General features: G+C 55.3%; 1 protein-coding gene across 3 annotated transcripts; it reads left to right on the top strand.

Annotated features, from left to right (window-relative positions):
- The first annotated feature begins 105 nt into the window (after positions 1-105).
- LOC133342117 (A disintegrin and metalloproteinase with thrombospondin motifs 4-like) lies at positions 106-27,338 on the top strand. 3 transcript variants are annotated; one of them, XR_009755090.1, is made up of 9 exons: positions 106-2,188; positions 7,708-7,840; positions 18,775-18,957; positions 21,894-22,201; positions 22,674-22,863; positions 23,197-23,417; positions 24,896-25,071; positions 25,380-26,247; positions 26,296-27,338. XR_009755090.1 is itself a non-coding variant. In XM_061551064.1 (8 exons), exons 1-8 carry the CDS (start codon positions 881-883, stop codon positions 25,810-25,812), a joined length of 2,949 nt encoding a protein of 982 aa, XP_061407048.1. In that variant the 5' UTR covers positions 106-880; the 3' UTR covers positions 25,813-27,338. The 3 variants fall into 3 exon arrangements, 2 of the variants coding, with proteins under 2 accessions (XP_061407048.1, XP_061407047.1); XM_061551064.1 differs by having other exon boundaries at positions 23,200-23,417; positions 25,380-27,338; XM_061551063.1 differs by having other exon boundaries at positions 25,380-27,338.

Raw genomic sequence — 27,338 nt, 5'->3', positions numbered from 1 at the left:
CCACCACTCTCCTACCTCCCTTCCTCCCTCCCTCGCTGCTACCACCACCACCACCACCCCGTCGTGCCAAGAGGCTCGGCTCATATAAGGCGAGTTGCGCGGCGCACGGGCAAGCGGAGAGCGAGCTGCTGTGGAGAGAGAGAGAGAGAGGGGAAAGAGAGAGAGGAGAGAGAGGAGAGAGCGGAGACGAGTTAACGTACTCGCTCAACTCCACTCACTCAGAGAGTGCAGAGAGAGAGAGAGTTGTAAAGGATTGAGAACGGACAGGAACGGTAACAGTTGCACTTGCGGATAGGGATATTTGCACACCACGTTTGTGCCATCCGATGGCTTTTTAATGCAACGTGACTTTACGCCGTTGTAACTTTCACGGGCTGATAGAAGAGTCTGCGCGTATTTTGATTTGGCGAAGGTTGGTGTACGCCAGTTGTGAGTTGTGCGCGTGTGTTATTGTCTGTGAGCAGATGTGGCGTTTGAAGAGGTGTATTTATGAGTGAAGGAGTGTATCTATAGCCTGCTCTCTGCAGTAACACACGGGGTGACCGCTTTTAGAGTGAACTTTTGAGAACTTTTTTGTTTTTCCCACCAGCGGGTCGCGTAACCTTAAAGCACGGAACTCAGAACACGCGGCAAGAGAGATTGATCGAGCAAAGCCAATCGGCAGGCAAAGACAAGAGATTTTGTTTTGATATTTAACTTATTCATTTAATTTATTTTTTGACACGGCACAAATTCGTGCTTCATTTCGTCGCAGTAGCAGCAGTCTTAGCGCCTTCGCTCGTGTTTTTGTTGTTTTGCAACTTTACACGGGCAGCCACGACGAAGCGTCGTCCCTGACGCTGAAGATCCACGCATCAACGTTTGCCTTTGAATCGTAAAGATGCTCGCGACCGGCGTCTGCGTGTTGCTTCTGGTCTCTGCCACGAGCGCCACTGCACTTCGTAGCGACGTGACGCTGCCCAGACGCGCGAGCCCAGACGGGCAGCACTTGGGTCCCGGACAGCGCCACTTCGAGCCGGTCACGGGCTCCATGTCGACCTCGTCCTCTCCTTCCCTGCCCGCCCCTCCGCTCCTCTACGCGCTCTCCGCCTTCGGCCGCCGCTTCCAAATCTCGCTGCTGCGGCCCGAAGCGTCGTTGCTGGGGCCCGCGCTCAACGCCCATCACCGCGGCGACGGTGCTCGCTGCTTCTACTCGGGCACCGTGCGGGATGTAAGCGGCCGCGGCGAGGAGGAGGAGGAGGAGGAGATGGATCGTCGTGGTCTCGGTGTGGATCTGGATCGAGACGGGAGCGGAGAGGCCGTTCTCAGCGTGTGCGGGGGACTGAGCGGTTCGTTCCAACACGGCGGGCGCGTGTACGCGATCAGGCCCTTGGTAGGGAACCACCGCGAGGAGGGGCAGGAGGATGAGGGTACGGGAGTGGGGCCACACTTGATCACGCGAAGCGAGGTGGCGGGTGGTGGTGATCGGGAACACAACCGCCAGCACCGCCACCACTACGACGACGCTGCTGATGCTGACGATGCTGCTGCTGCTGAAGCCGTGGCTGATGTTAACGACCCATCTGAAGCTGACGCTGATGATGGTGATAACAAAAATAATAACAATGCTGACGATAATGCCGCCGCTAAGGAAGACGACCACCTGATCGGCGATAGAGACAGCATTGCCGGAGAACTCGGTAAGGGTAACCATGACGACGTTGATGAAGACAACGACGATGACGACGACTACAACGATGAATCAGAAGACGGTGACATCGCGGGAGAGCGCCCCCCTTCGTCATTCTCCTCGGCGGCTGCTCCGGCGCTGGCTCCGGTGCGCACCCGTCGCTTCGTGTCGACGCTGCGCTACCTCTCGGTGCTGCTCGTGGCGGACGAGGGCATGGCGCTGGCTCACGGCGCACGCCACGTGGAGCGGTACCTCCTGGACGTGGCGGCCCGCGCCGCGCGCCTCTTCTCGCACGCCAGCCTCGACAACGCCGTGCGACTCAGCGTGGCCGGTGTCGTGGTGCTGCAGCAGCAGCAGCAGCAGCAACAACGTCGCCACGGCTCCAGGGGAGGACCTCCGGCCGTCTCGAGCAGCGGAGGACTCACCCTGCGCAACTTCTGCGAGTGGCAGAAATCGCTGCGGAGGGCGGGAGGCGCTGGGGCGGAGCATTTCGACACGGCTGTACTCTTCACCAGAGTGGTGAGTGGTGGTGGGTGCGGGGGGTTGGCTTGTGTGTGATGTGGTGGTTGGTGGTGGTGTGATGTGGGGTGAGAGAGAGAGAGCGATGGAAGGCAGTGGGAGATTGCAAAGCGAGCGCGTGTGGACATTCGTACCCCGTGTTCCCACACTCGTGCGCGTGCGTGCATTCACGAGTGTGCACACGCTCGTGAAAATACAAAGACAAAGATTCCTCCCCCTCCCCCGGTATAGCCTTAACCAGAGTGACGGGGCAAGTGCTGAAAGCGAGTATCTATTACGCACGAGGGCGCGTGGTGGCCAGCACGACGCACGGCCGCCTCTGCATCCCCAGTGGCGATGTTTACACACCGCGCCAGCTACTCATTTGAGGCTGAGGCTCGGATAATCGTCACCGGTGCTGGCCGTGAGCGGGAATCGAATTCGGTTCGCAGGTTTCAGTAGCGCAGCGCGTTGACCGCTGCACTGCCGCTCCCCACAGTAACACACGCAAACACACGTACAGACACAGACAGACACTCACACGCAAACACACGTACAGACACAGACAGACACTCACACGCACTCGTGTACAAAGTGAGACGTGCAAGAGCTCACGTCCCCGTGGGGGAGGAACTTTCCTCAACGCCAGCCGCACGCACTTGCGAATTCACAAAGATAATGATCACCCGTATAGCCTACGATAGGATGTTGGGGCAAGTGCTGTTAGTGAGTTGTACCTTACACGCGCACTCGCATATACAAGACACAGATCGCCAGTATGGCCTTTAACAGTGCCGTTAGCGAGCGCCTCTGAGGGCCGTTACGTATGTTGAACTTCCTTCGCCCCGTACGTATCCAAACTTGCTCATCGGAGGGGGTGAGTGGCCAGCACCACGCCCGGCCGCCTTTGTCTACCTAGTGGCGATGTTTACACACCGCGCCAGGTACTCATTTGAGGCTGAGTCGACCTAGGGGAAGCCCAGAACCCGTTCAGATTATCGTCACTGGCGTTGGCCGTGAGCGGGAATCGAACTCGGGTCTGCAGGTGCGTAGCGCAGCGTAGCCGCTAACCGCCACACTACTGCTCCCCACACACAGACCCACTGAGACACACACACTCACTCGCCATGGTTGTTAGCCGTGAGCAGGAATCGAACTTAGATTGGCGGTTGCGTAGCGCAGCGCCACCAAGCCGTCTCCAGACTGCTCCCGGACACGCGCTCAGTGCTTCCCACTCGCCCGCACTCCTCACCGACCCCCCCCCCCCCACTCAACGCACGTACTCTCTAAGAGAGGGACGGGGGGAGAGACGTAAAACGTTGTCCAGGTATCACCGCCACTACCACGAGGGGCCAGAACCGACCACGTTCCCTCCCTTCGCCCCGTGCCACCCGTGGCCACGAACCCGACCCTCACCACCACCGCCGGATCGAATTCACGCCGTCAGACTTCACGACTCCTGCGGGTTGTTGCACGTCGCCTCTGTCGCCTTTGCTCGATCACCATCATCCAACAGTATAACGATGCCTTCGACACAGCCACCGCTACGACCACCACCACCGTCATCATCATCATCATCACGAGACATGTTCTATCCACTGCTAGGCGATGGCATCCGCGATATACGTGTGGTCCGTCGTTCCCTCGTGTCGCGCGGTGCCACTACGACCCTTCTTTCTGAACTCAGAGCTCGGTATCCGTGGGTTGTCGTTCAATCAAGTCGGGCGAGTTATCTCCCTCTGCTCTCCTTCGGCTGCCCAGTCCCTTCTCGCGAAGATGTGTCCTGCCCAGTCAATGTAGCTTGGGTCCTGAATTGCGTTTGTTCCCTGGCGCATGCGCGCGCGTGTGTGACTGTGTGTGAGACTGTGTGTGTGTGACTGTGTGTGTCTGACTGTGTATGTGGGGGAGCGGTAGTGTAGCGGTTAGCGCGCTGCGCTATGAACCCGGCGACCCGAGTTCGATTCCCGCTCACGGCCAACACCAGTGACGATTATCTGAAACGGTCCTGGGCCTCCCCTAGGTCGACTCAGCCTCAAATGAGTACCTGGTGTGGTGTGTAAACATCGCCACTGGGGAGACAAAGGCGGTCGGGCGTGGTGCTGGCCACCCACCCCTCGTGTACCGTGCCGGCCTTCGTAGGTGCTGCTCTCAAACAGCACTTGATCCAAAGTCCGTGACAGGCTACACGGGGGGATCTTTGTATCCACCGTTGTCTCTCTGAGTAATCTCAGTGTCGTTTTCAAGCAGCGCGTCTCTCTCTCTCTCGCTGCACGGATTGTATCTGATGATTATCTTCGCAGTGGGTGATGCGAAATGATTGCACGGTTTCCTCTCCACGCACATCGTTTGCTTTTCGGTTTATCCTCGGACGTTTGTTGCCAGTATCAAAGTATGAAAACAAAAAGTTTCAAGGACAATCAATCATATATTATCAGAGCATGTTTTGTTTGCATGTCCACCACAAGTACTCTGTGTGGTTAACGCAGAATCGATTCCTTGGAGTTTGAAAGGGTAAAACACTTTTCTAGGTTTTATCCGTAACATTTATCCTGCTAAGTAAGGAAGAGTCATTTAACCTGTTCTTCATCGCCTCTATTTTCTAATGTTGATCTCCAATCCCTTCCAATCCATCCCCCCCATGTAGCCTGTACATACATGCTCTATAGCCTACACATGCTCTATAGCCTATACATGCTCTATAGCCTATACATGCTCTATAGCATGTATATGCATAGTCTACAGCCTATGTGTGCCCTAGAGCCTATACATGCATACTGTTGAGTTTACACATGCATACTATATGGCCTATCATGTACATGCGTACTATATAGCCAATGGATGCACGCTCCATAGCCCATAGGCGCGCGCCCTCTAAGCATTTACAAGCCGGTCCATACTTCGTGACCCGATCAGCGAGACGGAGTCTTCGTAGGCACGTGGGACGTTGCCTGTTGGTGGGGGAGGGAGATTGAGGTCAATCGTGGGCACGGGTGACAGTGCAGAGCGAGAAGACCCATAGACTTACATAGAGACCCATAGACTTACATAGAGACCCATAGACTTACATAGAGACCCATAGACTTACATAGAGACCCATAGACTTACATAGAGACCCATAGACTTACATAGAGACCCATAGACTTCGAGACGTGTGGGCTTACGCAGAGACCCGTAGACGCACGCAGAGACTCATAGACTTACGGAGAGACTCAAAGATTTAAGTAGAAACCCATAAACCAGCACAGGGAATCATAGACTTACACAGAAACCCATGGATGTGTAGACCCATGGACACACAAATAGACCCAAACACTCCCATAAGAGCTCAAAGAGTTGCACAGCGACCCATCGTAGACTTGCAGACACCCACAATTGTAAAATGTATAAAACTGTTAAGGACGAGTGTGTCATTATTTTTAATTTAAAACGCCTCTTGGATCTGGGTGGCCCCGGAAACCCGCTGTTGACGATCGCTCCGCGCGTGTCCCTGCACAGAGGGGCACTCAAAGCCACCCTACCCGAACTGGAGCCGCCGTGACCTTTAGCACAAGGCTGCTGCTGCTGCCTCTCATCTCTAATCTGCCCGGGGCTTTCCTCATCCCACCCCATCCTCTCCCACCCACCACACCCACCTACGCGTCCCGTCCACGCATCCTTCTTTTCTTGTTGCAAATGGTCGAGGATTCATGATTTCCCAAACTCCAGTCCTCGCCATCGCCCACCACGCTCCGTCTTTCCGCGTTTACCTATGTACTCCCTCTCCCCCCCCCACCCAACCCCCATTCAAATACGAATTAACTCGTTCCACGCTGCACGTGCCCGATGTTTGTTAAACACGTCCCACGTGACGCGCCAAGCAATTAACGCCGTCTGCGTCACGCTGAACGAGTGTACACGCGCCACACCGAGAGAGATAGCAGTCTTAATGTGAAGCGGCTCCATGAAGGCAGACAGTGTGAATAGAGCAGTGGGTTCATACCGGAGGTTGTCGATGTTCGCGTGTGCACGTAAGTGGCTTAGAGCACGCGCTCTCAGTGTGGGAGTCTCGACGGGGTAGTGAGTGCTGGGATCATATCACGGCTAATCTCAAGCCCATGCTTAGGGTTTGGTTGGGAGTTTTGTTTACAATTTCCAACTGAGGTTGAACACGTGGGAGCATTAGCTCCGTCCGTAAGGCGGGGGCATGCTACCTAGCTGTGAACGATTATAATCCGACACGAACACAACTTGAGTGTTGCTATTCGGGTAATCGTCCTTTGTGAAAAGCGGCCACATTGATCGGAGGAGTTGCCCAAAAGTTTGAGACGACAACCAGAGAGAGAGAGAAAACCAGTGACAATTTGTATCATGTTGGAATGCGTTACATAATCCCTGCGGTGTGCATTTAACCAAACACATTGCGCCGCGTTATGAGCGCGCATATTCACGGGAGCGTTGATTGTCCGTGCTCGCCAGCTTTCTCCGCACAGTCCAATCCGATTCACCGACGACATTGGAGGCTCCATAAAAGTGCCGGGCTTAGCGAGTTTGTGTTTTTTTTTCTCTTTGTGTTTATACTCCGGTATGCGCGGGCAGAGGCAGCGGCGGCGTTTGGACCACGGGGGGATTAACCCCTGACCTCCAACTCTAACCTCAAGCCCCGCAAAAAAAACCGCGCGCTGTATCCGAATCTTTTTTTCAGGGCCCATAAAAGTTTTTTTTCCCCTCCCCGACGAATGCTTCCTCCGCTCTTTGACGACGTGTGCACCTCCTCCTCCTCCTTCACTTGGTGCCCGGATACAATTGAAGAGGCTCCATTGTTCACGATGACTCCTGCGCGCCCCCATCACGCAAGCCCAAGTCCTTTAATAGAATAAATATATTAAATTGCTTCCAGAAAAGGTTCCCCCCGGCTCTACAATAGTAGTTCCATTAGCACAACAAAGACGGAGATCCCTCCCCCCGGTTCGGTGCACGAGGGGGTGGGTGGCCAACGCGCACATACACATTTGTCTCCCCAATGCTCGAGTTTACGCACTGCACCAAGTACTCATTTCATGACGAGTCTACCGTTGTTTGAGTCGAACTCTGGTCTCCGGGTTCGTAGCGCGGTGCGCTAACCACTACACTATCGCCCCCCAAAGCCCCAGACAAACGCCTTGCCCAGCCGCACACAGGCGTCTGATGAGTCGAGTTTGCGCGCAATATATTTCCCACAAGCTACTACGCGTCCCTTGCTATCGTGCTCGCTTATAATCTCGACACCGAATACTTCGAGAAAATCACCGGTAGCATTTGCCACCCTGACTGTTCTAGATTTGAAACTTTCGTGACTCACTTGATACAGCAAATCTGGCTGTGACGGTCCCACCTAATGACGGAGACGTGTGTTGCCTCCGAAACGTCGTGATTTTTATTTTATTTTTATTAATTAAAATTTCATTTTTTACCTACGTGACTTTACCGAAAGAACTAAGAGTATAAGCCCTGACTGTTACCGATGTGACCCCCCCCTCCCCACCGCTCCCATCCTACCTCGCCGCTCGCTTGAAACCACGCAGGATATCTGTGGCGCGTCGGACTGCAGCACGCTGGGGGTGGCCGACGTGGGCACCGTGTGCGACCCGGCCAGGAGCTGCGCCGTCATCGAGGACGACGGCGTGCAGACGGCCTTCACCCTGGCGCACGAGCTCGGTGAGGCCCCGCGAGCCACGTGCGCGCGCGCGCGCGAGCCCGAGGACACTCACTCACTGCACACTCACTCACTCCACACTCACTCACTCCACACACTCCACACTCACTCACTGCACACTCACTCCACGCTCGCTCACTCCACACTCACTCGCTCCACACACTCCACACTCACTCGCTCCACACTCACTCCACGCTCGCTGACTCCACACTTACTCACTCCACGCACTCCACACTCACTCGCTCCACACTCACTCCACGCTCGCTGACTCCACACTTACTCACTCCACACTCACTCCACACTCGCTTACTCCACACTCACTCACTGCACACTCACTCCACGCTTGCTCACTCCACACACTCCACACTCACTCCACACTCACTCGCTCCACACTCACTCCACACTCACTCACTCCACACACACTCCACACACTCCACACTCACTCACTCCACACACTCCACACTCACTCACTCCACACACTCCACACTCACTCCACACACTCCACACTCACTCCACACACACTCCACACTCACTCCACACTCACTCGCTCCACACTCACTCCACACTCACTCTACACTCACTCGCTCCACACTCACTCCACACTCACTCAATCCACACACACTCCACACACTCCACACTCACTCCACACACACTCCACACTCACTCACTCCACACACTCCACACTCACTCACTCCACTCACTCCACGCTCGCTCGCTCCTCACTCACTCACTACCACCCCGCCTGTACGCGCGCTTGCCCTGCACCCATTCCACCCTTGCACTCGTCGCACGAGGCCACCCCTTGCAAAACTCGACTCGCAGCATGTTTTGTTTTGCGCCGTTTTGCCACAAGTGCAGACGCGGTTGTTGCAGACGCGCGGCGACCTTTAAAAAAGGGTGGGAGTGCTGTTAGCGAGTAGCACCTATGAAGGCCGCCACGGCACACGAGGGGGTGGGTGGGTGGCCAGCACAACGCCCGGCCGCCTTTGTCTCCCTCGTGGCGATGTTGACACTCCGCACCAGAGGACTCATTTGAGGCTGAGTTAATCATTACACCAATACACTCACCATAAATACAAGCGTACGCATGTACTCAAATCAACCCCGACAGTTTAAACTCACCCGTTCCACCTGGACCGTGACTCACGCACCCACCCACACGCTCACATTCACACAGTCACCTCTTGACCTCTAGACAGCAGCAGAGGCAGAGACTCACGATGATGATGATGATGGTGGTGGTAACGATGACAACCACCATCACCACGACGGTGATGGTTATTCGAATGTTTGGCTTCGGGTCATCCAGACGTTGTAAATAAACGAGAGGGGTTGCTGGTGATTCATTCGTTTGAACAAATTTACTCTTGGCTGCCCAGTGCTCCTCGCACCTCGTGTACGAATGTAGCGGTGACGTCGCTGGCGGAGAGCGCTTTGAAAGGCGCTTCATCTGTGTGTGTGTGTGCGTGTGTGTGTGCGTGTGTGTGGTGCATCTGCACGTGTGTGTGTGGTAGTGTGGTACGTGTGTGTGTGTGGTGCATCTGCACGTGCGTGCGTGTGTGTGGTGTGTGTGTGTGGTGCATCTGCACGTGTGTGTGTGTGCAGTGCATCTACACGTGGGTGTGCGTGGTGCATCTGCACGTGCGTGTGTGTGTGTGGTGCATCTGCACGTGTGTGTGTGTGGTGCATCTGCACGTGCGTGCGTGTGTGGTGCATCTGCACGTGTGTGTGTGCTGCATCTGCCAGTCATCACAGTCAGCCCATCGCACCCGGGTCTGTCCCGTGACCTCCTGACAGCGAGCCTTAGACACTTCACGTGGTCTCAAAGTGCACCTAGCCTGGCACAAGAGCTGTATAGAACGTCATCGCAATATAGCTGTGAATGGCGTCCGTTGTGACGGTGCTGGTCACACCACCCACTCGTTGCTGCCAGCTGCTCGCGAGGAGGACTTGCCCGTCCGATCTTTATGGATTTGCCGGGCTGCCCCCCAGCATCTTTCATCTGCCGCTCGGTTCAATTGCCTCTGTGCCGAGCGTGCGTGGAGGTCGGCAATAGAACGTTGACGGAGAAAGCGATGTAGGTGTTACCTAGCAGCGGGGGGGGGGGGGGTAGGTTGTGATGATGGGTTGGACACGTGTGCAGGGTAGAAGGAGAGTAGTCCACGGACAGAGGGGGGTAACACACACAACCAGATGGTGGTGATGAGACTACGAGCGATCCTTGAAAGCGCTGTTTACTTTGGTAGCAAGGAGACGATCTGGAGGCAGGATGGTGATGAGCGTGTGAGATTGAGCTCTGCCTGAGGTTGGGCTGTCGATAGCGCAGCGGCTGTCGTGTTTAGCAGAAGGAAGGAAGCGATGGCGGTGGTGACATCGACGCCTTCAGCTGTGGGTCGCCTTCTCGACCTTGACTGAATTAGCAAATCCTCACTGCGCCACTCCACTCCTCCCCCTCTCTCGTGGCGCCTGCACCCCTCCCAACGTCACTTGCTCTCATCCAAGGCCAAACGCGCTCTCACTCTCACAGACACACCGATGAACACATACACAGATTAACACACACACAGATGAACACACACACAGATTAACACACACACACAGATTGACACACACAGATGAACACACACAGTGTACCGTACGTAGCCAACCGTGCTACTGGGAGGTGTGGGGGAAGGACAATAAACCAAACACAAAAATTAACCAGACACACACACACACGGACTTGTACTCACACACACACACAATCACACGCTTTATTTACGTGCATACATAGAGACTCGCACACACACAGACCCAGGCATGGGCCTCTTTACGCCAGTGTTGTTGTAAGCGGCACACGGAGGGGTAGGTGGCTGATTTTAGTCTGAGGCGACCTAGGGGAGGCCCAGGACCGGTTCAGAAAATCGCCACTGGTGTTGGTCGTGAGCGGGAATCGAACTCGGGACGCCGGGTTCGTAGCGCTAATCGCCACACTACCGCTCCCCACGATTACACACACACAGATGCACGTACACAAACACGGGAACTTACATCTACACAGACCCACTTATAGACACGCAGATCCACTTAAACACACACATGGACCCAATGACACACATACCCACACATGCGGAGGTCCACACACAGACCCACTTACACACCCACACAGACCCACTTACACACACACAGACCCACTTACACACCCACACAGACCCACTTACACACACACAGACCCACTTACACACACAGACCTACTTACACACACACACAGACCCACTTACACACACAGACGTATTTACCCGAGGACCCACTTACTACACACACCCCCCACAAAGACAAACCCACACACATACCCACTTGAATCCACACAGACACACACACTGACACACACTGACACACACAGATACACACCAACTGACACACACACAGATACACACACAGACACACACACTGACACACTCTCCCTCCGCGCTGTGTGCTATGCACTCATTCCTGTTCGCGTCGCCTCCGCTATTTTTGCGACAGTGAGTTGAGCCGCGATGGTTTTTAAGCAGAGGTCCCCCGTTATTTATGTTCTTATGAACATATTAAGCATTCGCTCGATCTTGATAAAAGCGCGACGGATGGCCTTTTCACCCAACCTGACCCCGTGTCGCCCACGGGAACCCGTCTGCATGCTTTTACTTCCCCACGGGAAAGTTCACGTGTGGGGTCATCGGCACCGAGTACAGACCGTGGGATGCGATGCCACTTTTATACGTCCAGCCAAAGCCTCCCCCGAGTCTCAAGGGCTCTTTCGTGCAGGAGGCAGTAGAAGGAGGAGGGGGGGTCGCGTGCATTCGATTGTTCGACCGATGCCACGAGCCGATGGTCGTTGTTTGTCGTCACGTGGTGAGTGGGAAAACTGCGGTGACCGGAGGACAACCCCAGCCACGCACGAGGAAGCATCACCCCGCGCCTGGATGGCTCGCGGGCTCAGTAACTCGGTACAACCGAATCGATGTTGAGTCAACTCAAGGGGAGTGGGGGGGGCAACATGCAGCTCTTTAAAGAGCCGCTTCGTGGCGTTACTTACAGAGTGACCGCCGTCTGGTACTCGCCCGCAGTGCGCTGCGACTATTGGAGTATCGAGGTTGGCTGTTTTGTTTTTAGACCGAATTCGAGCAAAACGCCTCCGCTTGCTACTTTTGGCTTCCGACCCCCGGCTGAGGGTGCAGTTCGGTGGAAAACAACAAGTTTGTGTCTCTGCAGCGGCCGATGCTGACCGTCGCCTGTTGCTGCTGCTGCTGCGATGTATTTATGGCAACATTATTTATTCGTGTATGACTGTTATTTACGCTCGTGCTTTATTTAAGCAGCAAGGGGTGGGGGGGGGAGGTCTAATCGGAGCTGTCTGAAACGGCGCGAATTTTTTTTTTTATTTCGTTTGCGTCTCGGCGCAATGGGCATCTCAAGAACTTGTTACAATCCACCCCTTCCCACCTCCACACGTTTACATGATCATAATCGCATTAATTATACAAGCTATAACGGGTGTAGCTCATGTTTACCCGCTCCCCGAGCAGAGAATTTGATAAGTGTATGATGAGGGGTAATATGAATGATGATATCGATTAATATGTTGGTGGTAATAATGATGCCAATCAGGGGGTGATGATGTAATGAAGATGATTGATATTGACTGCGATGACGACGACTGTGATGATGATGATGATCGTGATGGTGGTGGTAGTAGTCGCAGTGACAGACTGTAGAGGCAAGTGCTGTTAGCGAGCACCTATTAAGGCCGGATCGGCACACGAGGGGGTGGGTGGCCAACAGCACGGCCAGCCGCCTTTGTCTCCCTCGTGGCGATGTTCACACATCGCACCAGGTACTCATTTGAGGCTGAGTCGACCTAGGGGAGGCCCAGGACCTCCCCTAGATTCGTAGCACAGCGCGCTAAGCGCTACACTACCTGCTACACTACCACTCCCCCAAGTTTGTTACAGGCTATACGGGGGATCTTTATCTTGTGGTTACAGTTGTGGTCGTGGGTTATCCTTCAGCGGTGTGGTGAGGATGTGCGTCTCTCTCTATCGTGTGTCTCTCTACCATGTGTCTCTCTACCGTGGGTGTCTCTCTATCCTGTGTCTCACTATCATGTCTCTCTACCATGTGTCTCTCTACCGCGTCTCTCTATCATGTGTCTCTCCATAATGTGTCTCTCTACCGTGTCTCTCTCTGCCATGTGTCTCGACCATCACCTCTTATCGTGTATGGTGGACGTCAGCTGTGGCTCCTCGTTTAGACCGACAGCCACCAGCAGAGTGGTGCAGGGACCGTGTCGGTGTGTGTGTATGTATGTCGGTGTGTCTGTGTGTGTATGTCGGTGTGTCTGTGTGTGTATGTCGGTGTGTGTGTGTCTGTGTGTGTGTCTGGCACAAGCGTCGTGGTGACGTCACCGCCACTTAGTGGCGAATGGCGGTTGTTGTGTGTGTGTCGGTGTCTGTGTGTGTGTCTGTCGGTGTCTGTGTCTGTCGGTGTGTGTGTCGGTGTCTGTGTGTTTGTCTGTCGGTGTGTGTCTGTCGGTGTCTGTGTGTGTCGGTGTTTGTGTGTCTGTATGTGTGTCTGTCTGTCGGTGTCTGTGTCTGTGTGTCTGTATGTGTGTCGGTGTCTGTCTGTCGGTGTCTGTGTGTCTGTATGTGTGTCGGTGTCTGTGTGTCGGTGTCTGTGTGTCGGTGTGTGTGTGTCGGTGAGGAGCGGTAGTGTAGTGGTTAACGCGCTGCGCTATGAACCCGACCGCTTCTGAAATGAGTTACGTACCTCAGTCGGCCTTCACCTGCTACAATAATAATACTATATACGTGTGCTTTGTGCTCACGTACGTGGATGGATGAGTGGAAATCTTCATTTATAACTAAAATGTCTTCTTTGGGAGGCAGGCTGTGAAAAAATACGGGGCTCGAAGGAGAATATGATGAGTGCCATTGCAAGGCTCGTTTATTAGCGAGCGTCGTGATATACAACCACTTCCTGTTTTAAAATCAACGACGATTATTATAGCAGCAATGCACATTTTTATTTCACTTTTACCGTGGAAGCCACTACTGAGTCTCAGTACTCTTTGTCGGGAGGGTCCTGCATTGGCAAGTTCGAGTAAATGACTTCAAAAGAAACGCCAGGGGCACCCTCTGAATCCATCCTTCCATACTCACGAAAAGCCGCCTGGTGTTTTATGACCTTGCCTGGAACTTTCCAGCAACCCCAACGACTTTGGTTTTTAATCGGTCGCAGCTTCGCCGATGGGAGTCATAAAAGTAAAAAAAAAACGGCCCAGAATGTAGAGAGGTTTAAACGAATGCTCTCAGAGCACATTGCTTCATGCACATTATAGGCCGGTTGAGCCAAAGGTTGTTAACCATTTTGGCAATGCGACGTAACTTTCCCTGTGTTTCGTGATGTAACTTTTTGTAATGTCAGAACTTCCTGGCAACATCTTTGAGTCTCGGTGAGGGTTGCCCAAATGGCGTAATGAATCGGTATTATCGGCGGCTGGTCTGCATGTATCTTTGTTATTATTGTGTAAGTTTGTCTGGAATTCCTCTTTAAAATGCTTCGAATTTTTCCCACTAATCAGGAACTATTTTAAACCAATGCGATACGTGGTACAGTTTATGGCGGCCCCGTAAATCTGCCCTGGCGCTGCTTGTCCACTCTCGCAATTTCAAAATCGACGGATACATGTACCATTGTTAGAACGCTACCACAGTTATCCCAGCGGTCTCAGTCGGTCAACCCGTGGCAACTTTGGGTATGTCCCGTGACCTCCAGCCAGCGGGCATTCGACACGTCACGTGGCCTCAAAGTGCACCTCGCCTGGCGGCTCAAGTGCCGCCGTGGTGACGTCCCCGCCACTAAGTGTTGCACGAGAGTCACGTGTAAGGGAGGGAGCGGTCGTGTCGTGCTTCGCGCACTGCGCTACGACCACAGCGCACACCGGTTCTATTCCCGCTCATGGCCAACACCAGCAACGAATCTCTAAACCGGTTCTGGGACTCCCTCTAGGTCGACTCGGCCTCAAATGAGTACCTGTTTTGGTGTGTAAACATAAGCGCTAAGCCGGTCTTGATGCACTTGCTCTGATAATCTTGGCGAAGTCGAGAACGGGGGGGAAGGATCTTTGAATCTGAGCAGGCTGTCCCACGATTGTGTCATGGTGGCTGTGGCCACATCGGTCCAGAGTGCGGATCTCATCTGTGCCTGTGCAGCAGGGTTCGAGCCATGCTGCTATTATTAGTGTGGAGGCAGCAGCAGCAACAACAAAACGCCTGTCAACACAAAGGCGATTTAAATGCCTTTGAGGTTGTGGGTGGTGGGGGTGGTGGCTGCTGGGTTGTGGACAGGTGAAAGTGTTTATGTGTGTGTGTGACTGCATGTATATGTGTGTATGTGAAAGTATTAAGTGTGTGTGTGGGGGCGGAGCGGGAGCGCAGTTGATAGCGCACCGCGCTATGAATTGCAGTTAAGGGGATGAATGAATCTGCTCGGCTTGTTTGTACACCAACACTTTGCGGATGTTAGGAGGCAGTTCACGAAATGTGGAAGAACATGGGCGCACACACACACGTTTTCGTGGAGCATATCGGTCCCGCGGATAAACCCCATATCGATGACATGGGGTTAACAAAACTGCTTCACTTCTTGAAAACGCTCTCGAATGTAAGACGGGTTATCGTGACTGCTGTGAATCCCGACAATATCCTAGCGGGGCTCGACAGCTGGAACTTGTCACGCAATTAGCACGAGTCTACGCTTGCGACTTGGGGAAAACATCCGAAAACTATAAGTTTCAAAATACGGTCGGTTCCAGTCAGAGGGCAAAAAAAACGATAGAGGGGGCTTGGGAATCTTGAGGTTGGAGTGGCGAGGCGTTGAGACCACAGCCACATTCGTGGGCGATGGTCTGACCACGTGTCTCTTCCCCGCGCATCCATCACGCACTGCGATGCCTCGGAAACTCTGACACTTTGGAGTTTTTTTCCCCCCTCTGCCATAGAAACGTAGGCTACATGTGCCGGGGGTGGTGTGTGTTGTGTGTTTGGGATGTCTGTTTGTTTTGTGTGCGCATGCCTGCGTGTGTACGTGCGTGTGTGTGCGTGCACGCGTGGGTGTATGTGTGTGGGTACGGTGTGGACTCATCCTCAAATGAGTACCTGGTGCGATGTGGAAATATCGCCACTAGGGAGACAAAGGTGGCCAGGCATAAATTCTGGCCAGCCCACCCCCTCGTGTGCCGTGCCGGCCTTCATAGGTGCTTGCGAATAGCGCCTATGAAGACTATACGGGGGATCTTTATCTTTGTGGGTACGGTGTGGAGTCAACGTCGGCACTGGGCTGGCAAATGTGGCCGGGCGTGGTGCTGGCCACCCAGAACGGCTGCTCAAGTCAGTGCTGTCGTGTTTAATTTGCCCTGCACAGAGTGGTTCATTGCCCCTCGATCATATATATTTGGGGGGGTTCGGGGGGGTTGGGGGGTTGCACGTATGTTGAACTTCATTCGCGCACCGTACGGAGCCAACCGTGCCACTCGGAGGAGGTGCGGAGGAAGGACGACACACTGTTCTTCACATATATCGATTTTTTTTTACCGAATTTTAGTGCAAAATTCAGCTTCTACGTGAATTTGGTTTCCGTGTCTTTTTTGTTGTTTTGGGTTTCCCCCCCTATTGAGGATAAAATCACGAGCCACATCGAAAGCCGCCACCTGCATTCACCCCCCTCCAGGTCGCTGAGCTTTCGTGGCCGGCTCAGCGTCCTGAGCAGCCCTCGAAGCCGCCTGCTGGCCACCTCCCTACCACGACACGCGCGGTGCGTGTGTCGTGGGTGTCTCGCTCACGGAATCAGAATCTCTTAAAACGCGAAGACGCTTAAACCAGTGATTCTCAACCCTTTTTTCTGGGTTTGGCTACGTTGAATTTAGTTTCAAACCCGAGCCATCCCGTTTACCTGACCCTAACATGGTTCTGAGAAATAAATGAACGTCAATATTGTAAGCAAATTAAGCGCAATGATACGTGGCAGTCTCAGGCACATTGATAAATCACCTCTCGTTACTCCCCTGGGGTATCGCCACGTACCCCCAGGGGTCCCCGTGTATCCCCAGTTTGAGAACCACCGACTTTGTCCCATTTTATCATCATCAGCAGCAGCTAGCAGCAGCCGCCTTCCTTCTGCAGTCCGGGTTTGATGATCCCACGATAGAGTAAGGAATTACACTCAAGGCTGGCCAATGTAAATAAAGAAATAAACCGTTTTGGTGAAATGTTTGGGCTAATGGGACCTTATCGGAGGACTTTGCTTAGGCACTTTGGTGTGAATGTTTTGGCGTGGCTTCAACTCTGTCTCTGTTACTGAGCAGTGTGGTGTAAATACCAAAGTCGCTTATCAAGCTGCTCCGAGCCTGCACACGATTACACCACAATATGACGGCCTTTCTCATCTCCTGCTTCCTTTGTTTTTCTCCCAGGCCACAAGTCACCAACAACACAAATAATAATCAACAACACAAACAATAATCAACAACACAAATCATCAACAACACAAATCATCAACAACACAAATCATCAACAACACAACACAAAACATCAACAACACAAAACATCAACAACACAAATCATCAACAACACAACACATAACATCAACAACACAAATCATCAACAACACAAATCATCAACAACACAAATCATCAACAACACACTCCGTGCACGGAGAGCTGTCACAGCGGCCTAACGGTTGTCAGCGCGCCGGAGTTGCGATCCAGAGATGGTCGTCGGTCCGATTCGATCTCCCGGCGTGGCGGTTCAAACGATAGGGAAAGTTTATTTAAATCTCCCTCGCTGCCCTGTCCACCCAGCAGTGTGCAATTGCGGTACTCCGCGAATTGTCGATCGGTAGGTCAGGTGTGGTGTGGTCAAGTGTGGGTGCTCCCACTTCTGCTGGCACGGTTGGCTACGTACGGTGCGAAAGAACTTCAACTTACGTACATGGCCAATGTGAAAGAGTAGGCCAGCTTCCTCTAGTTGGTCGTCTGTAAAAAGAGCTTTATAGCTCATCGGATTCCTCCAGCGTTAATAAATAGATTGTCATTCTGGAAGCCCTTCTTCTGCTGCCCATAAAAATATAGAAGTGGCTTGAGAGGAGCAAATTGCAGGGCTGCTCCTTTGTCTAGAAACCAGCTCACCTCGGCCTCCAGAGCACCGCTCGTTTCTGACCCGGCCTCTCGTCCGCTTGGGAACCTTTTCTCAACCTCACACGTGGTGCCTGGCGTGTCGGACGCACTATGGAATGTTATTTTTTTGGGGGGGAAAACTCCGTTGGGTTTAGTTCCGCGCACTTTGCTCCGTGCACATGTCTTCGTGTCGCCATCTACCACAGCGTGTTTATATCAACAATAATACCATAACATACGCACAATAACATAACATATGCCCCCTTCCCTTAAGCATCGGTGTGCAAACCCACGGGATGTGTGGCCATCGGCGTCTCGTCACTCTCGACCGCGTTGCTGTTGTTGAATGTTTAGTCAGCGTGGTATAAACGTTTAGTTACGGAGTAAAAGTGCGATTTACTGTTCCAGTTGTGGTGAATCTTGTCACTGCTGCCATGGTCATCCCTATCATTGTCACCGTTACCATCGCCTAGGTTGGCATTGTCATCCCTATCATTGTCACCGTTACCATCGCCTAGGTTGGCATTGTCATCCCTATCATTGTCACCGTTACCATCGCCTAGGTTGGCATTGTCATCCCTATCATTGTCACCGTTACCATCGCCTAGGTTGACATTGTCATCCCTATCATTGTCACCGTTCGGATCGTCTCAATCACCATGATTCGAGTAGTCAATGTGAGCATTACCTCAATTGCCCCCCCCCCGCTCCCTCTCCCCCCATCACCCCCCCCCCCCCCCCCCGCAGGCCACCTGCTCGGCCTCCCGCACGACGACAGCAAGCAGTGCGGCGGCAACGGCGGCGCCCCGCTGGGCTCCGTGGCGACGGCGGCGCACATCATGGGCGAGACGCTCACGCGGGTCGAGCCCTCGCGGCCCTGGTCCACGTGCAGCGCACGCCACCTCACCGACTTCCTGGACAACGGGCACGGTGAGCGCCGCGCCACGGACCCGGCCACGGGGGTTCGATTCCCGCTCGCGGCCCCGACACCCAGTGACGAGTGTCTAAATCGGTTCAGGGCTTCCGCTAGGTCGACTCGGCCTCGAATGAGTACCTGGTGCGGTGTGAAAACGTTGGCACTCGGGAGACAAAGGCAGCCGGGCGTGGTGCTGGCCACCCCCCCAACCCCTCGTGTGACGTACACTCACCGTCATAGGTGCTACTCGCTAAAAGGACTTGCCCCAACAGACTGTTAAGGCTATACGGGGGATCTTTGTTTTTTTTATGCGGAAGCCTCTCACTCGCGACGACTCACTCCATGCCCCTCACCCCGGGAGCAGAGAGGCCCCGCCGACCCGCCTCGATCTGGCACGGCCGGGTGTGACGCAGGCCAGGTGTGATGGACTAGGTGTGACACACACAGGTGTGATGGACTAGGTGTGACACAGGCCAGGTGTGATGAGCCAGGTGTGACGCAGGCAGGTGTGATGAGGCTGGTTGGCTGATTTCTTCCAATCGCCGCTTGCTCTCGCTCTAAGCCTCGACTTGACACACGGCTGCTGTCGTGAAGGCGGCCGCAATGGTAGCGGGGGTTTTCTCCGGCGTTCGTCTGGCAGCACAGCAAGTGGGATCGTGTACACCGTATTGTGGCGCTCTGCAGTGTTTTATCTTCTCTGGGGAGTCTCTTATTTTCCTCCCACACGAAGCCAAACCCTCGTGAAGGGGAACCGACCAAGTATCCCCAACGTATCAGGGACCCCGCTTGGAAAATGATTCTCGAGACTTGGCATTGTTTCCCTGGATAAACGAATTGAATTATTGTGACATGAAGATAACTGTGGGGGGGAGGTGTGTGGGTGGGATCCCCCAAGACGACCACGCTGCTCCCAAACGCAACCACCGTCCGTCATCAAGAGGACAGATTTTCCCTCATATGTATGGATGCCAGGAATTAATTCCGTAAATATATTTGTCTTACTCCAGATCGTCTGAACATTTAGTTCCTCATGGTTTACCTCTCGCCTTGAGTGTCGCGTGGGCTGCATCTGTCTCGTCCAGAGGGGGAGAAAAAAATCCCAAAAAACTTTCCGTGCCCCATTTCTCCAATGTCCGCCCCCTCACAAACGCCACCGCCACCTCCCCCTCAGCCCCCCCCCCCCTCGGGCCCCCTCCCCCCGTCCCACCACAACACCGCCCCTCCAACAACCGCTTACCGGTGAGTGATGTGAGTGACGTCATCTCTCATCTCCATCATCTCCACCCCACCCCCCTATCGCCACCGCCCAACCGCCTGTCCCTTACAATCCTCTCGGCACTGATGTCATCTCGGGCCAAGTGAGGCGAGTGTTTGAGGATGGAAGCCAGGAGTCTTGCTGGAATGTGTTTTTTTTTAAACACATTCACATCATCATCATCATTGTTATCATCGTCATCTTCCTTGCGATTGTTGCGATTATATTCTACTTGGAGGCACCCCGTCTGCTCGACGAGGCCTGACAGATGTTGCGATGGGACGAGACATTTGAAGCGTGCTGACACTTTTCTACGCACACTGTCCTATAACTGCCGGCACATTGTATTATGCAGCTGCTGCCTCGCAATGAACAGAGAGCAGCCACCCTCGTGTGCCGTGCCGGCCTTCATAGGTGCTGCTCGCTAATAGGTGGGGGGTGGATCTTTGTCTGTGTGTCTTAGTGGGGAGCGGTGGTGTAGCGGTTAGCGCGCTGTGCTGCGAACCAGACGGCCCGAGTTCGATTCCCGCTCACGGCCAACACCCAGTGACGATTATCTGAACCGGTCCTGGGCCTCTCTTAGGTCGACTCGGCCTCCAATGAGTACCTCGTGCGGTGCGTAAAAACATCGCCACTAGTGAGAGAAAGGCGGCCGGGCGTGGTGTTGGCCTCCCACCCTCTCGTGTGCCATTCTCGCCTTCATAGTAACTCGCTAACAGCACTTGCCCCAACAGTCTGTTGAGGCTATACGGGGGATCTTTGTCTTGGACCTGTGTCTATGTATATTTGCTCCCATCTGGTTAAAATAAAAAATCATTGATGGAAGAACAATTCAATCAGTGAAATCCACCTCCATCACTTGTGTCTGGAAATCCGACAGAGTTTGTCGCCAACATGAAGCTGAAGCCAGGAACCAATCATGGGGTCATCCTCCCTCTCTCTCTCGCCCTCTCTTGGTGGCTGGGTGGCTCAGAGGTCAGAATGCTGAACTGACACCTCTGAGATGTTGGGATGTTGGGATCCGAATTTTAGCCACTTGTGAATTAACCGGGTTCTCAAGTGTGGCGAGTTGGTGGTCTTATCTTGGTCAGCAATGACCGTAAAATAAACACTCACATTGGTTTTTCACGATCTTGGCTATATTCCAACTCTGAGATTTAAAAAAATATCAGTCCGATCGCTATTTTTTATTCGGTCTGTAGCAGAGTCCTGCAGTGAGAGCCCAGCGCTCCCCTCGTGTGTGCATGAAAGGTCACTTGAAGGGATGGATCTCAAAGGTATCTCCTCCCACAACCAATTCACTGCAAGAATTCCGAGAAGACGTGTCGACTCATGGCATGAGGCTCTTTGGCCAGATTCAGATGCTGCTCACACACACACACATTGACGTGCGAGTTTGTTTTGCTTAACCGGCTGTGAACTCCAAGAGCCCAGGACGGGTCTCATGTGCAAGAGTGACCTGGGGAATTAGTCTGCCAGTAGGGGGGCGATGGTTTGCCAGGTATAGTCGCAATTGAGTCAATTGTGCGGTGTATTAAAAAATATTGGAAAATTCACACGAACAAAATGAGTAGATTCCATGGGACAGGAACATTTGGATAGAATCGAGGGGCAGCGACAGTATCTAAAAAATAAAATATCTTCATCTTTCTCTCTCTCTGTGTCCCTCTCTCTCGCTCTCTCCGCAACACACAGGCGACTGCCTCAAGGAGAACCTGAAGCACAGCAAGTCGCTGCCGCTGCCAGCGCTGCCGCAGGGGGCCTTGCTCTCGCACGACGCTCAGTGCCGGGCCGTGTTCGGCTCGGACTTCCGCCACTGCGCGCTGCCCGGCGAGGTCCCGTGCCTGGCGCTGTGGTGCCGCAATGTGTCGGCGGTCCTCGCCTCCGCCAGCGAGTTCCTGGGCTGCCAGACGCGGCACTCGAACTGGGCCGAGGGCACGGCCTGCGGGCAGGACAGCGAGTGCTCCGATGGGCAGTGCGTCGCCTCGCTCAGCCTCGTGCAGGTCAGCTGAGCGGCCGCGCCGTTGTGGCGGGTGGTAGTAATGATTGATGGGTGGTGGTAATGACTGGATGGTGGTGGTGATCATAATTATTGGATGGTGGTGGAAATGACTGGGTGGTGGTGGTCATGGATGGGTGGTGGTGGTGATGAGGGTAGTGTTGATCATGAATGGGTGGTGGTGGTGGCTGGATGGTGGTAGTGTAATGATATGTGGTGAACGATGATGAATGTTGGTGGTTACAATTTGAATGGTGATGGAAGTCATGATAATTAATATGGTGGTTGTGGTGATATTCATAATGGTGAAGACAATAAGGGTGGCAATTAACATAACAATGGCATGACGAGACCTGCTTGCATCACTGGTCCATAGCCTTGCAAATATCCCTAACCAACTCCCCACGAGTACTACCTCTACCCAGCTAGGCCCTAGTACTATTACCAGCCCTAACCCTGCCGCTGTGCCGCTGCAGGTGCCGGTGGACGGCCAGTGGGGCGAGTGGGGCGCGTGGAGCGAGTGCTCGCGCTCCTGCGGCGGCGGGGTGCAGCTCTCCTCCCGGGGCTGCGACGCGCCCGAGCCCCGGCACGGAGGCGCCTACTGCGTGGGGCAGCGCGTGCAGTACCGCTCCTGCAGCACCCTCGCCTGCGGGGACGCGCACTCCGGTGAGCCGGGCTACGAGCGGGCGCGCGTGGGTCATCGAGTACGCGTGGGAGTGCGTGAGTGAGTGAGTCGGTGTGTGCGAGTGCGAGCGTGAGTGCGTGAGGTGCTGAAAACATCTTACGAATAAAAAGCCAATTTCGCAGCGACAGGACACCCCCTGAAACAACCGGCTAACCGGCCACTTGTACCAGTGGACAAATCGGTTCATTACCATTCTTTTTATTATCATTATACGCATCCGTCGCTCGTTCATTCGCTCCGCGCGCGATCCCATGTGCTCACGCGCGCGTGTTGTCTGTGCCCGTGCGTGTGCCCCCCCCCCATCCCGGGATCGGCAGACGGGAAGAGCTTTCGCGACGAGCAGTGCGAGGCCTTCAACGCGCCGGCTCAGAATGGCAGCGGCGGCCTCTTCCCCGGCGGCTTCCACCCCACGGGGGGCAGCAGCGGGGGCAGCACCCACTGGCGCTCTAAGTACGCCGGCGTGGCGAAGCGGGACCGCTGCAAGCTCGTGTGCCAGCTCGGAGGCAGCGACGTGTTCGCGATGCTGCGGCACAAGGTGACGTGTGTGTGTGCGGACACGCGCGTGTGTGCGTGTGTCCAGACGCGATGCTGGCGATGACACACTCCTCGTGTGCCGTGCCGGCCTTTGTAGGCGATGCTCGCGAACAGCACTTGAGGCTATACGACGGATCTTAGTCTTCGTGTATGGGCCTCCCCTAGGTAGACTCAGCCTCAAATGAGTAGTAGCTGGTGCGGTGTGTAAGCATCGCCACTGGCTTGGTGCTGGCCACCCACTCCCTTTTGTGCCGTGTCGGCCTTTATAGGTTTTTCGCAAACAGCACTTGCCCCAATTCTCTGTTAATGCTATACGGGGGAGCTTTGTGTGCTTGTGTGTGTCTCGGCCAGGTGTTATGAGTCGAGTGAGATGACTGGCAGAGACACGCACGCGTGTGTGTGTGTGCGTGTGTGTGTGTGCGTGCGCCTGTTTTCCCTCTGCCAGTCATCTTAGCCGGTTAACCCATAACACCTGGGTCTGTCCCGCGACCTCCTGCCTGCGGGCCTTCCTTCGCTTCACGTGGCCCCGAAGTGCACCTAGCCTGGCACAAGCACCATGGTGATTTCACCACCACTTAGTGACGCGGCGGGTTGTCCGTCTGCACTCGTGTGCGAGGAGTTTGCGGCGCATGGGTTAACGTGCTGCACTACGAACCCAGGGACCCGAGTTCGCAGCCAGTGTGTGTGTGTGTGTACGTGTGTGATTTGGTTGTGGTGAACTTTGCGTAAACCGCACCTAGCATGGCACACGTATCCACACGTGTGCCAGGCTAGGGGGCACGTGCTGTTAGCGAGCCACCCGCTCCCGCGCGCATACACATGCGGCGTGCACGCACGCGAATCTCGCGACCTGCGCATGCCTCTCCCGTGCCTCTCTCGTGCATTCCTCCAGCGCGCCGCCGTCCCCCAAACCCTTGAGTCACGGCCGATGATGGGCCCCGCGCGTAACTTACGTGCGCGTGGCCGCTCATTCCCCACAACACAATCTCAAAGTAAACAAAGCCGATGCATTTCCTGGCCGCAGCACAAACCTCTTCCTCCACCCCCTCGAGTTTCAGGGAGGGGGTCGGAGGGGGTTTGGCTCGAATCGCCGTCATTCCTGGCGGCTCTCGTCATAAATAAATAAAGTAAACGGAGGCGGACTATAAAAATGTTCACATTCCCCCATGTGTGGGTGTGCGCGCGCTCGTGTGTGCGCGTGTGCGTGTGCGATGCGCGTGTACGTTACTTGCATGGGGGGGAACGGTGGCGCAGCGGTTTGGCGCACCGCGCTCACGGCCAACCCCCCTCGACGATTATCTGAACCGGCACTGGGCCTCCCCCTAGGTCGACTGGGCCTTAAATGAGTACCTGGCGCGGCGCGCCCAGCAGCACCGACCTGGCGGTGCTGATCTTTGGCGTAGCTCGTTAGTAGCTGGGAGCTCCACCCCCCCAACCAAACCCCCTCTAACGATCCCGGCTCTGCCTGTGCGCGTGCAGGTGGTGGACGGTACCCCGTGCTGGCCCGACAACTCCGGGGTGTGCGTCCAGGGCAAGTGCGTGCGCGCCGGCTGCGACCACGTGATCGGCTCCAGGAGCAAGGCGGACAAGTGCGGCGTGTGCGGTGGGAACGGCTCCACGTGCCGCAAGGTGTCCGGCTCCTTCAACCACGCCAGGTGAGCGGGGGGGCCCTCGGGAGCGTTAATGGACGGGGTCGGTGAACATCCATTCGATGGCATCGATTGTTTTTCGGCGATCTTGTGAAGGTCGTACCACCGGCACACTCGCGCCGGAGGATGGTCTGGTACTCGTGGCCAGTTAGATTGTTCGTTAGGGTCTGCGGCATGTCCTGTAGTCGTGGCTGGCCGGTCACAATGCTCGGCACCGGCGATGCAAGTCTGGTCGGGGGAGGAAACAACAAACATTTAGAAACTTCAACGCAATTAATGCAACGTCTGTCTCCCCTCCCCCCACCGCCCCCAAGAATCTACGGCTACAACACTGTGGTCACCATTCCGGCCGGCGCCACCAGCGTGGAGGTGAAGCAGCGCGGGCGGCGCGGCGGCGCGCCCAGCAGCACCTACCTGGCGGTGCGGGGGGCCGCGGGGGGCCCCTACCTGATGAACGAGCGGGACATCCCGCTGCCCGGCGGGGCGCTGCTCCTCTACAGCGGCTCGTCGGGCTCGCTGGAGAGGCTGCAGAGCTACGGCACGCTGCGCGAGCCCGTCACCGTCCAGGCGCTGTCGCTCGACCCCAGCGTGCCGATCGGCATCAAGTACTCGTTCTTCGTGCCCAAGGGGGCGGCCGCGGCGGCGGCGGCGGCCGCGGCCTCCTCCTCCTCCGGCGGGCGCAAGGCCAAGGAGGCCAAGGGCCACGTGGGGCAGAAGGCCCCAAAGCGCGTCGGGAAGAACACATGAGCGCCGCGGGGTTCTCGCGGTCGCGCTCGGCGGCGGGCGGTGGGGGGGGTGTGGGTAGGATGGTGGCGGGGAGAGGTGCGAGCGAGCGGGCGGGGGAACCGAACTCGATTACTCGAAGGAGCTCCCGGCGTGCAGAGCGTCGAAACGTCGGACGTCGTGCCAAACGACGCACGGCGCGACCCCCGAGATGCGGAGACGCGCGTCCACCGCGTGCCGCTCAGGAGCGGCGGGGAGGAGGGGGGGGAGAAGGAGTTTGTGGCAGAGCGAAGATGGACGGACGCGGACACAAGTGCCTTCGCAGATGTTGTTGGGGCGGCAAAGGACAGGACGAAGTTTGGGGGGGGGGGATTCTGCAATGTCCCCCCACCGACCTGCACTGGACGAGGCGGGCGCTCGCTACGGGACGCCGCCGCCGCCGCGTTGGGGCTGGACGAGGTTTGAAGACGAGGAGGGGACGAGGTTTGAAGACGAGGAGGGGACGAGGTTTGAAGACGAGGAGGGGACGGGACGGTTCCTCGGAGTTCAGCCGACCAGGTTTTTCGCAGCCGCCGAGTGGACGGCCGCAGATCCCGGTGGACGCCACCGACGACGCGAAAGTTGTACGCGTGTGTTTTTGTTGTTGTTTTTACTTTTTGGTGACCAACGTTTGACGGGACCTCAAAGGCTCGGCCCACGTTGGCCACGTGATCGGGTTGTACGTCAGTATTGTGTTTAAACCCGAGCAAACACATACACACACGCAGGCACACAAACACAAACAAACTTCAACACACACAGACATAAACACAAACACACGCTGCCGAATGCTCACGAGCACATCCACCCACGCAAAGACAAAGACACACCCACCCACCCTCCCACGCACACCCACAAAGACACTCGTTTGCGCACACACGCACGCACACAGACACATACACAGACACCCACACACACAGACACACACGCACACAGACACGCACACAGACACCCACGCACACACCCACGCACACAGACACACACACAGACACATACACAGACACTCACGCACACAGACACCCACACAGACACATACACAGACACCCACACACACAGACACACACGCACACAGACACGCACACAGACACCCACGCACACACACACACCCACGCACACACACATACACAGACACACACACAGACACCCACGCACACACCCACGCACACAGACACACACACAGACACCCACAGGTGATAGTTGGTGGCGGCTGCCGCGCGCGCGGCTCAGGTCGCCGCCGGCACGGAGCGACCGACAGTTGTTGTTGTTGTTCTGGTGGTGGTGTCTTTAACGAGGTTCACGCGAGGCAGGGAGGGGGCTGGTGGGGAGGCGAGATTCACTAACACGTCGACGCGACGGTCCCTGCACTGGGAACGCGCCCAGGCTTAGATGTCGAACCTGAACGGCTCGGGAGGTGACGAGCTGGGAGGGACCCCGGGTCCCCGCAGCGATACTAACACGTTTTGAGGAACAACGCAAACAGCTCTCGTCTTGTGTACGTTCGTGACGACGAC

Source organism: Lethenteron reissneri, chromosome 13 (genome assembly GCF_015708825.2).
Source record: "Lethenteron reissneri isolate LAM-NWPU_2019-01 chromosome 13, ASM1570882v1, whole genome shotgun sequence".
Classification (NCBI taxonomy): domain Eukaryota; kingdom Metazoa; phylum Chordata; class Hyperoartia; order Petromyzontiformes; family Petromyzontidae; genus Lethenteron; species Lethenteron reissneri.
Note: the sequence above shows the minus strand (reverse complement) of the source record. Positions and strands in the feature narration are given on the sequence as shown.